Source organism: Neolamprologus multifasciatus, chromosome 16 (assembly GCF_963576455.1).
Source record: "Neolamprologus multifasciatus chromosome 16, fNeoMul1.2, whole genome shotgun sequence".
Lineage (NCBI taxonomy): Eukaryota > Metazoa > Chordata > Actinopteri > Cichliformes > Cichlidae > Neolamprologus > Neolamprologus multifasciatus.
In genome coordinates this window covers 31,870,189-31,881,185 of record NC_140454.1, presented here as the reverse complement: position 1 = coordinate 31,881,185, position 10,997 = coordinate 31,870,189, and the positions used below count along the sequence as shown (strand labels likewise).

Sequence of the window (10,997 nt, the reverse complement as noted above, 5' to 3'; positions counted from 1 at the left end):
GTCCTGTGTCAGGTCTTTATTGGATTTTATTTCCTTTTCTCATATTATACGAAACTTCTTTTTGCTAATTATCTGAGTCGGATGGTGTTGGGTAAACTTCAAAGGTTTTACTAACAGCAGCTAATGGCGGCTAACAGCAACGCGAATAGCACTTACCATTTTCAAGATATCCTCAATAGCTCTTAATGTGGGAGGAGTAAGGAAGTGGTGAGATTTTACTTACTTTAAAGTCAACAAAATAGCAAGAACCCTGTTTTCCTTATGTTAGTATTTCTGAGATGATTTTGTGTAGCCCCCCCATTAAGTCTACAAATGTGGATGGTAACGTCTTCATTGTATCTGTTAAATACAGTATGATTGCCCATTGCTTGATTCTATTGTTTGTCAGTTTTTCCCCATCTGTTTTCTTAACAATAATTTAGTTGTCATAGGGCAAGAGGCAGGGTACACCCTGTGCAGGTTCCCAGGGGATAGAGATAGCACCTAGAGACAATTTAGATTCACCAGTTAGCTTAACATGCATGTGTTTGGACTGCGGAGGACAAGCAAAGGAGAACATGCAATTAATTAATTAATGCAATTAAATTTGATTTATACATCAAATCACAACAACAGTTGCCTCAAGGCGCTTTATATTGTGAAGACCGTACAGCAATACACAGAAAAATGAGAAAACACCAACAATCAGACGACCCCCCTATGACCAGCACTTTGGCAACAGTGGGAAGGAAAAACTCCCTTTTAACAGGAAGAAACCTCCAGCAGAACCAGGCTCAGGGAGGGGCGGGGCCATCTGCTGACAGGATAAAGACATGCTGTAGAAGAGAGCCAGAGTGAATCATGGGAAGCCCCCAGCAGCCTAGACCTCAAGAAAATCAAGATGTGGAATACCAAGAGCTTAATCACTGATAATGAATTTCATATTAATTACAAAATTAATTGATAAACTTTTGTCTGGGATGTACACAGATTTTGTAAATAGCTGTGTTAAATAGATTCTGGAGAGCTTTAATGCAAGCAAGGACACTTCTTACCTTCCTCTTTAATTCAGAGAAGCATCAGCTTCATAGACATCTGTCACCAGAAGCAGCTTCACAGGCTTCACTGGAGCGACATTATGATGCTCCCTGTGCATGCTTTAGTCTCCATATTCAACAACTCCTTCACCTTCAGTGTTTCTATCTCAGTTCATCTGAAGCCATGTATTTTCTTCCTTACCCTGCTTTGGACCGTATATCTTAAAACAGTCTTGTCCCAGGTGTAAGTGTCCTAAATGGTAATGCTTCTTTTTTGCTTTAAATCAGATCCTTGGCTCCTTAAAAAGCAGAAAGGACTGAACAGCTTTCATTTTCTCTTAATCAAGCTGGGAAAACATGCAACACCTCACTGACCTGAGCAACAGGGTCAGGACAAAGAAGACAACTGAGGTCTAACAAAGCTAGCAGCTTGTCTTTAGGGGCAGCGTATCCACCGGCATGTCTCTGCAGTGACCTAAGACGCCCCCGTGCCTGTTAAGACCATCTCCTGAGTATCATGCCGGTGTCTATGAGTCTCCACGGAACTGATAGTATTTAGTTCCAAGGAAGTGGAGCTGCAGAAGGAGCACATTCACATCTGTTTCAGCAAGAGTATCCTGCTAAAATGACAGCCTCCAAACAAAACCATTAGTATAGAGATCATCGGTATGGGCCTTTTGGGCTGTTAGTTATGTAAAGTAGAAGTGGACAAATGACTGTATAATGAACAGCTGTTGATAGAAAATAAATACAATGTAAATGTTTTTAGTATCATATGTGAAACTTTTCCACATATTCAGTTCACTTAAAAGCATAGACTGTATAAAATGATGTACAAGAGGAATTGTTCATTGTCATCTTATCTGTTCAGTTAGTTCGTTTTAAATAAAACCATCAAACGCAATGGATACATCAGACACGCACCGATATGAATATTGTGCTTTTAAATGATTAATTAATGGTTTTTATAGTTGTGATTAAGAAGGGGTGAGGCCATCATGGTAGTGAGAGAAGGCTATGGCCCAATGATCAGGATTATTATAGTTAACTAAAAGTAAATTAAAAACTAAAATTAGATGTGAATAAACATTTTTTTTAGTAAAATAAAAATGAACTAGACTTTTAAAAATCACTAAAACTAACTGACATTACTTTGTGGACATTAATGAAAATAAACTAAAAACACGGAAGAAATATTGGTTTTAGTTTCTGTAAGTTGGTCAAACTTTTATTACAGCTTGCTTGATGAGGCATGGATGGACAATTCCTAAATCTTGCCTTAGACACATGAAGTCCATACAATAATAATAAAAAAGACTAAAATTAACACATCTTACACATTTTAGGCAAATTATAACTAACATAATGTTTCAGTTTCTGTGTCTTAGAGAATCTGTCAGTCTCTCCTGCTTTGAAAACTTGAAGTCTGACATGACCTGTGCTGGTAAACTACTAAATTACATATTTTCTTATCTGATCTCAGAGTGTTTTTGTTACTACACACTCATTGTATTTCAGCTTTTACAATAAGCAGTGTTATTACAAATGCTGCAAAAGTCAGGTTAACAATTGTGCAGTTTGGGAAATGTTTGTTACCTGTAATTTAGTTGTCAAAGCTCTGTAAATGTACAAAAACACTTTAGAATTCCGTTTTTGTTTTTTTGTTTTTGCATTAATGAGACATTTATTTTTTTTTTTTACCAGCATTTTAATCATAAACTCTTTTTTGCCAGCTTAAAAAAAAGAATTAACTACTGATTAAACATCCATGGGCTCTGCGACCTTTCATACAGTCCACAATGACTTACAAAATCTTAATGGGTGCACAGATGCAATAGTGTAAACGCAGTAGTGCATTAAACCGAAGCTCTAAACGCATGCACACATATGAAGTCACATTACACGCCCTTACTACAAAAGACAAATAAAAAAAGAGAGTTTTTATCGAGCTATAGGCATAGATCCATCTTCAGGCTCCTGCAAGTCCAGGGAGAGGGGTGTTGCCCCCGCAGGGGTGTTTGCTTAAGAGCCACTTTATGACTGTGATGCTTTTTCCAGACTAGACCTGGGCCTGAATTGCAGACAGGAATGGCACCGAGCCAGTCAGCTGCTTCATGACTTCAAGAGTCAGAGACATTTTTGGCAGGTTTTGTAGAAGTACCTGGGTTTGTCTTGATGGCAAAGATCACAGAAATTACTTTTGTGTGTGTGTCTGTGTTCACACAACAGCTTTAATGTGTGTGAATACACTGATGTGTGTGCCCCAACATTTTATGGGGGAAATGTCACCTCAAATTCTTTATATGCAAGAGTTTTACATGCAATCAGTCAAAGTATTTCCTGCATTACTTTACTCCAGTTAACTGGCATGCCCTTTGATGCTGGGCACATACTGCTCATTGCATTAATGCTGATTGTAGGTAACCTTTAAAGGTAAAATGCCCAGAGCTATCTGAATCCTGATCTGTGGTCAAGGGTAACTTCTGCTCTGAGTTATCACTTCAATGTGCCGTGACACTCTAATGGCTCAGTCCCAGCATGGATCAAAGAGCTGTTTGTGGTCAACATTGGAGATTACTCTTGGCTGCTATGCCATTCTCTCAGACCCGCCAAGACAGATCCCAGAGGTTTTCAGTACTATGATGTTTATCGGGCCTGTACCCAAACAAACAAGATGTGCGTCACTGAACACAACCATGAAATGTTAATCTTTCTCATTGTTTTTTTGCATTTATGGCGAATGGTCAAACTCATGTCTGCAGCTTTCACTAAGTGTGTGTGGGTGTGCTTGTATTATCTGGGGGAACAAATCTGTTTTCAGTAACATTGTGGGAATCAAAATTCATTTGGGGGAACAGAAAACAAGACCCTATAATAGAAATCATTACATTTCAGTAATGAGTCTGTGGTGGGGATGTGGAGGTGTTTCGGTTGGAGTCGGGGTTACATGAGAGTCCAAATAACGCCCTTTGAAGTGAGGAGCTGGGGGTGGAGAAGACTAAATATTGAGCGAGATTGTGAAAGTTTTATAAGAAAGAATAAAGATTAATAATAGTAAAGAGGGTGCTGGGGCTCAGACACACCAAAGCATTTTGGCGCTCATTCTGGAAACCAAATCAGAGTTTAGCAACTCTGTGGAGTCGAAGGAAATATCACAACTTGTCAGCGAGCTAACTCCACAATACCCCCCACGCACCCAGCCCACTGTGAATTCATAATATTGTAAAGACCATGAAAGAGCAGGTGCGCATCAGTTTTATTCCTGGTCTCATTACCTTCCTTGTTTTCCACACAGTAACTCCCAGGTGGGAAACGGCCTCAAAACCGCAGCTCTAATTGTAAGCATGTGGCTTGCGCAGCGTCCAAGGCGCACTTGACTTTTCCGTGTTGTCCGGTCCTCTGAGCTTAAAGCTCTAAAAAAAAAAAAAAAAAGGATTTTGGATCTCATCCACATCCAAACATACAGGCACCGCAGTGCCGCAGAGCTGCCTATATGTTGCAGATGGGTTTGGGTTTAATAGCTACTTTAACCCAAAATAAAAAATCACGACACACTGAGGAGGAAATAGAATTTTTTTTAAACATCTTGTTTCTTTTTCTGGACGATTCTACGGCTCGTTCAAAGCCCTCGGGCCTTCAGGGCTCTCAAAGCTTTGTAGAAACAATAATGCCAATCTGATCCTGAAACGCGCGTCAGCTGGGGGGGAAGTGCTGCCGACAGAACAGCAGAAGGTCCTGACAGGACTCACTAGGAAAGCCAAGCAGACGGATCCTATTGTTAAATGTGTCTGATGTGAGTTTATTAAGGTGGCCCGGTTTAATCGCGTAATGCAGCTACTGAGCTTTAAAACTCTAAATATTCCGTCATGGGACGAACTTTATTTTAATCCAGGTGGTGAAAATGTGACATTTTTAAGCTTTTTAGTTAAACTCTGATGTTTGTGGTTGAACCCCACAGCTCACACATGATATCACACTTCCAGCCGAGGCCTGGCGTGGAGATTGATGCAGTTTCACACATTGGAACCTGCTGCTGATGTTCCAATACTCTGTTCCTTAACCAATCACGTTTCTAACAGCTAACATTCACCCCAGATTAAAGGAAATTTAAATTCAGGCACTTTATATTGTAAGGATTACACATTAATCCAGAATAAGTGTGAATAAGTACACCCATCCCACTGTCGTCCTTTCATATTTCTCCTCCGCGACGGTCTCATGGGGGAATTTGGTGCGTGATGGCAAGGAGTTAGAACAACACCGAACCTTTAGGTCCATTTACTATCGAAACTCAATCTTGTGGAAAACAGAAGAGCTGAATTAGTTTCCTGAGATAAATATTAAAGTCCCTTCAGGGAAATCAGACTTACTGGAGATTAATGGCGATAGAGCTGTGGCCTTCCTTCTTGAGTAAAAGCAAACAACTGTGTCTTCGGAGATCACTTGTTTTTAGTCAAATTCACATCTGAAAAATTTCAAATAAATTATTTCAACGCCTTATTTAACTTCTCTAACACAGCCAAGAAATAATCAGGAAACGGGGCCAAATATACGAAGAAATTTGTTTAAAGGGACTTTTTATGAAATCCCTGGAAAACAGATTAGATAAACAATCACAAGCACAGTTTTTCCAGCAAGTCTGAGATTGTATGTATGTTAAAAAAGGACAGAACACATCAGTTAAAATCAGCAGTTGGGTCCGTCATGCCTGTTTTATACAGACTCTTTTCATCTCCAATCTCTGGCAGGTGGAATTTATAAACGGCGGCGACGAAAACATCCATGCACCTTATGTGAGTGCGCTGTTATTAAAGCACAATTTGTCCACAGGTCCGAGGCTTGGCTCCACCACCGACTGTCAGCCACAGACTTCACCTGATCTGTTGTCGTCTGAGGAAGTGTTTCTGCCTCATGCCGCGTGTGTTTACTCCGAAAGCATATTCTCTTTAAAATTGTGTCCTGGAGGACTTTTTCAAATTAAAACTACGTGTCAGCAAGCGCACAGCACTGCTGAATTGAAGTTCACCCCAAAGCTGACCTTCATCCAACCTCGAAGAAAGCGTATTTGATTAACCCCAGCGTAATTACAGCGTGCCTCCTCTCCACGGTTTGTCAGTCATATCATTTACAAATTACAAACCTATTAATGTGGCTGCTGGACCCAAATTATGTGAGACGAGTTGCGGTGATACTGTTGGAATATTTTTCGTCTCGCTGGGATCTAAGCTCAGTGCGTAAAAACGCGCAATAAACCCGAGGCCAAACAGAAAAGGCGCCCCTCTCGTTACATCTCGGTACATTCTGCGGTGACAAAGAGCTCTCATGTGTTTCTGACAGCGACGTTTGTTGTCAGCTGAGCTTTTAAAGGTAAAACAGTCCCATTCAGAGGTTGCCGGGTTTGCGCGGCCTGCTGCGCCACAATGCTCTAAACAAGTCCTCCAGTCACTGCTAAACACTGAGTGTCGTTCTCAATATTAGCGGACCTACTTCAGGGGAAGTTTATAATTAGACACGTGTTTTCTCCGCTTTTTGTCAGTTGGAGATCCACTGATCCCTCTGTAATTTGTTTTACAGCAATGAAGGCCGTACAAAGAGGGGTAAGGAGTTCTTGAGAGCTCTCTTTCAGCCTTTAGAATTGGTCAGGGCGACCCGCCGGGAAGTATGAAGGCCGTGAAGTATTTAATCCAGGAGATGTGCCCATGGAGCGACCACACAACAGATTAGAGCAGGCAGGCAGGTAGTTATCAGACGTCTGTCTTCCTCTGTAGGAACTTTGTCCATCACCCCTGCACAGTTTATTTTCCCTGACAGGAAAATATCGTTTTAAAGTATGGAGGACCTACTCTTTGACTTCGACCAGGATGGCACGGCAGACTTTGCATTTTGGGGGCAGATGGACCAGAACTTCCCGTTTCAGAGCCAACTGGACACCTTCCTCCTGGACTGCACAGCAGCCACTGGCCAGCTCTCACCCTGGTCCTCGTTCGGCTGTCAGTCCGTGTTTCCGGACGCACAGCTGACCTTCACCGATCTTGACCTTCAGTCTCCAGGCCCTGGCGTCTGTCCTGGGGGAGAGAGCTCCTCCACCGAAGAGTCTCTGGATGTGACCAAGCTCAGCGCGCGGACGTTAGCACCTCATCAGCCGTACAAGGTGCAGCGGCATGCCGCCAACATCCGGGAGAGGAAGAGGATGCTCAGCATCAATTCTGCCTTCGAGGAGCTTCGCTGCCACGTGCCGACGTTTCCCTACGAAAAGCGGCTGTCGAAGATTGACACCCTGAGACTGGCCATAGCTTACATCGCCCTGCTGAGAGAGATCCTGATGTCCGGCTGCGACCCCAAATCCTATGTGGACGAGTGCATGAAAAGCGGCTACAAGAATCAAACCAACGCCATCTGGAACACGAGCGGTGGGCTGAGTGCTCCTTAAGCTCACGATGGTGTCATTTACTAACGATTCAGATCCAGCCAGCAGAGAAGCGATCGTGATGGAGCAAAAATCTCCTCTTAACGCCATCTGAAAAAACGATTTATGCAGTGAAAATGCAGATAATTTACATTCAGTGAAATATTCAACTGTTATACTAATACTACTACTACTACTAATAATAATAATAATATGTAATATTTCCACATGGTGAATCTAACCAGGGTCAGTTTGGTTTATAAATGACACCCTGTCCAAGTAAAAGTAAATCAAAGTTAGATCGAGTTATACATTTTATTATGATGATTTTATATTTAGACATAATGCTAAATGATGTTTACATACAACGACACCACATAGAGAAAGCCCCCCTACCTCACAAACTCATCATTTTTGTTTTGATATATATTTCAATTTAATCAAATTTCCCACGTGCTGGACGAAATTTACTTAAATCCTACAGAATCCTAATACAGTATTTATTATTATTATTGTTTAATTTATAATTCAAACAAAAAATAACTAATTAAAACAGAGAAAAATGGCATGTATCATTAGGAAGCCGTTCATTAATCGTTCATCATATAACTGATATGCTACACTGTGACAAAAGTCTGTTTTTTTAAACATTTATTTTACATTCAATTCATTTTTACAAGAAAGAAACAGACCTGGTTCAATTCAAGTCAGTTTTACTATATTTATTTATAGCGCAAAATCACAGCAACAGTCGCCTCAAGGAGTTTATAAAACATCAGAACATCTTTATAAAGATTGAGTTCAATTTTTTTCCCTTATTAGAATATATTGTAATATGGCCTCTTTTATACAATGCACAGTGAAAAGATCCCCTTTCAGTTTTTCACAGGGCTCTTGATGTAGTAGTTTTCTAATAGTCGTTCACAGTAATCCCATGAAGGAAATGTCATTATAAGCAACTTTCTGTGTGTTTAGCACAGACCTTTATCCCCAGGTGTGTTTCCTTGGGGCATTTGCTCTTAAATGAGCCTCATGTAATCTTAACTCAAGTAGTTGTATCCCTTTGCCCCCCTTTCACTTAATTCTGTGACGATCTGCTCTGAAGCCTCTTTTGTGGGGGTTAGGCCAGACCAGGACTTGTTAAACAGTCATTAAAATGTAACAAAACTTATGTGTTTGTCCTGCTTTTGTCCCTTTCTGCCCTTCCCAGACCTGACAGCCCGCCTCTCTTGGATAAAGTGGGATTAACGGAGGGACATGAGCGTACAGGCTTCAGCGAGGAGGTGGTTCAGACTTTTTTTCCTCCTTCTCCTCTCACTGCATGTCAAGAACAGACAGCCAGCAGGAGAGAGTGTGCCGACAGACATCTGCAGACTTCTCACCAGGTCACACACCTCAGGCTTTCTTAGTCTTATCCACTACTTTGTTATTGGAAGCTTTTAAAATTCTAATTTGTTATTGACTGGTAATTGAGAGCCATTGTTTTTGGGGCAAAGACGAGAAAGAGGGTCGTCATTGTTGCCACAGAGAGGCACACTGGCACGAGACTGAATGGACTTGTAAAGGACTCATACTTCTGCACGCGGTGCTGAAGTGTTTTCTGGACTCTGGCTCATTAGGCTGCGAGCTGATGTGTTAAAAAGAACCTTGATCATGTAAATGAGACGATGGGCGTGAGAAGCAGATCGGTACGGCGTGCTGTAGCGTGTCAGGTGCTGTTTCCAAACATGGCAATAAGGCCGGTTGTCATCTGTCATCTGTTGTGTTTATTTATTTGTAATTGTTTCTTATTTATGACAAAAACACTCATGGAAACAGCTTTACAAAATATCATCATGTAATTGTTTGCAGCTTGGAGAATGCAGTGATTTTCAGGCTTTCTGTGGATTTAAAGTTACTCCATCCTGTGTAAATGTGTAATCTTTCTTTCCAGACAAGTGCAGCACCATCAGTGGAGCAATTTTGTGTAGATGTGACACTGATCTCTACTTAAAGGCAACACATTACCTACTTTTTCCACTGTGGCCTTCATGCACAGTTCAATCCTGAACATTAAAACCATTCAAAGACAACGAGAATAACATCGCTGGTGTCATTACAGGGTAATGGTCTGCTGGGAAACCTCGGGTCCCGACAGTCATTTTGACACACACTGTAACACAAGTGCAAACTGAGCAAGGCCAGACAAGCAGCCTTGAAACTGACATGCTGGTTGGGTGTTAAACCCAATCAAATTTGTGATTCTCACTTCACTGTCCAACAGATGAGCTTTGCTTTGGTCCAACACACAGCCAACCCTTTCTGTCTTACAGTGCAGCATTACGGCACCATTATCAGGCTGTAGCACACCATGTGATGATGGTGCTCGGCTTTCCTCTCAGCAGTCCGCAGATGCCGCTCCAGGTGTAGTTAGATGTGTAAAACAGGCGAAGGGAGTCAACAACACACCCATTTTTTCTTTTGCTCAAGCAATTCTAGTGCCAGTAATGGAGCCCATAGGAAACCATTACAAAGCAGCCCGGTTATGACAGCTTATGGATGATGTGTAGCTGAATTTCTGTTGTGGGAATTTTGGTCACAGTCAATTAAAAAGAAGTCCCCAGTTGTTCTGTTAGACCGGTGAGATTCAAACCTTCACGTGGAAACGTTATTCACGGTATTTCTCTCTTCATGGAACGAGATGTGTGGAGCATAAATAATGCCGCGTCAGAGAAACCGTCCTGCTCGATAGCTTATTCTGTTAGGGAAGTATTCCAGTGTTGCACAAGTCATGTGAGTCACATTTGTGTGCGGTGCACCTGCTGGACAATGCAAATGCACCCAAAAGCCTTGAATATTCGCCTGTGAAGAACAAGATTTGATAAAACAGAGAAGAAGAGTATAAATGAGCCGTTGACCTTTTATAGTCGTACTGATAAGTCACCTTTGTTACCACTCTGCTGTTCGGTGACCCCTGGGTCCCTCTAGTGGTATTAGTTAACTAATTCTTTCCCCTTTTTGGTGTCCTGTGTGTGTTTTACTTAATTTTTTCACATTTTGTCTTTAGTGACATCATCTCCAACGTTCCACTGTAACCTAAATATTGAGATAAAAAGGACTAAAAGCACTAAAAAGTTGTACAGTGCATAATAAAAACAGATGAAATGTGTGCCAAATTAAATCAGATGAATACAAACAATCTTACATATAAATTAAACAAGCATAAGTGGGATAATATTATCTATAGAAATATCATTAAATAATGATAATTATATCTCTTTAAGAGCTTAAAAATGTTTATAAAATGTAAATAAAAGAATTGAACCTAATCACTGTGTGACAGCCACAATGAAGAATCTGAGCTTTTTTTGTTAAAATGTGAAATTCTCACTTCGTGTAGTTATTTATGAACTGTGTGACGCCGTGCTGCATTTTCAAATGATTGCACTTGGAGATCATCATAAACAGCTCAGAATACCATTCGGATGAGATATGATTCAGCCAAGCGGAAAATTTTAGTGGCCAGAATGAGTAACGTTCTTCCACTCTGTGGGCTGCATCGGACGTCTTCTCTTTTTTTGCACTGAGGTAGTTTA

At 41.0% G+C, this 10,997-nt stretch overlaps 1 protein-coding gene across 1 annotated transcript in view; it reads left to right on the top strand.

The window, feature by feature from the left end:
* LOC146501092 (pancreas transcription factor 1 subunit alpha) overlaps positions 1–10,636 on the top strand; it is a 10,648-nt gene extending 12 nt beyond the window's left edge. The window contains exon 1 of the mRNA XM_085135238.1: positions 1–10,636. This exon is cut by the window's left edge and continues 12 nt beyond it. Within this exon, the coding sequence (XP_084991364.1) occupies positions 6,847–7,446 (600 nt within the window). The 5' untranslated portion in view covers positions 1–6,846 and the 3' untranslated portion in view covers positions 7,447–10,636.
* Positions 10,637–10,997: the final 361 nt, after the last annotated feature.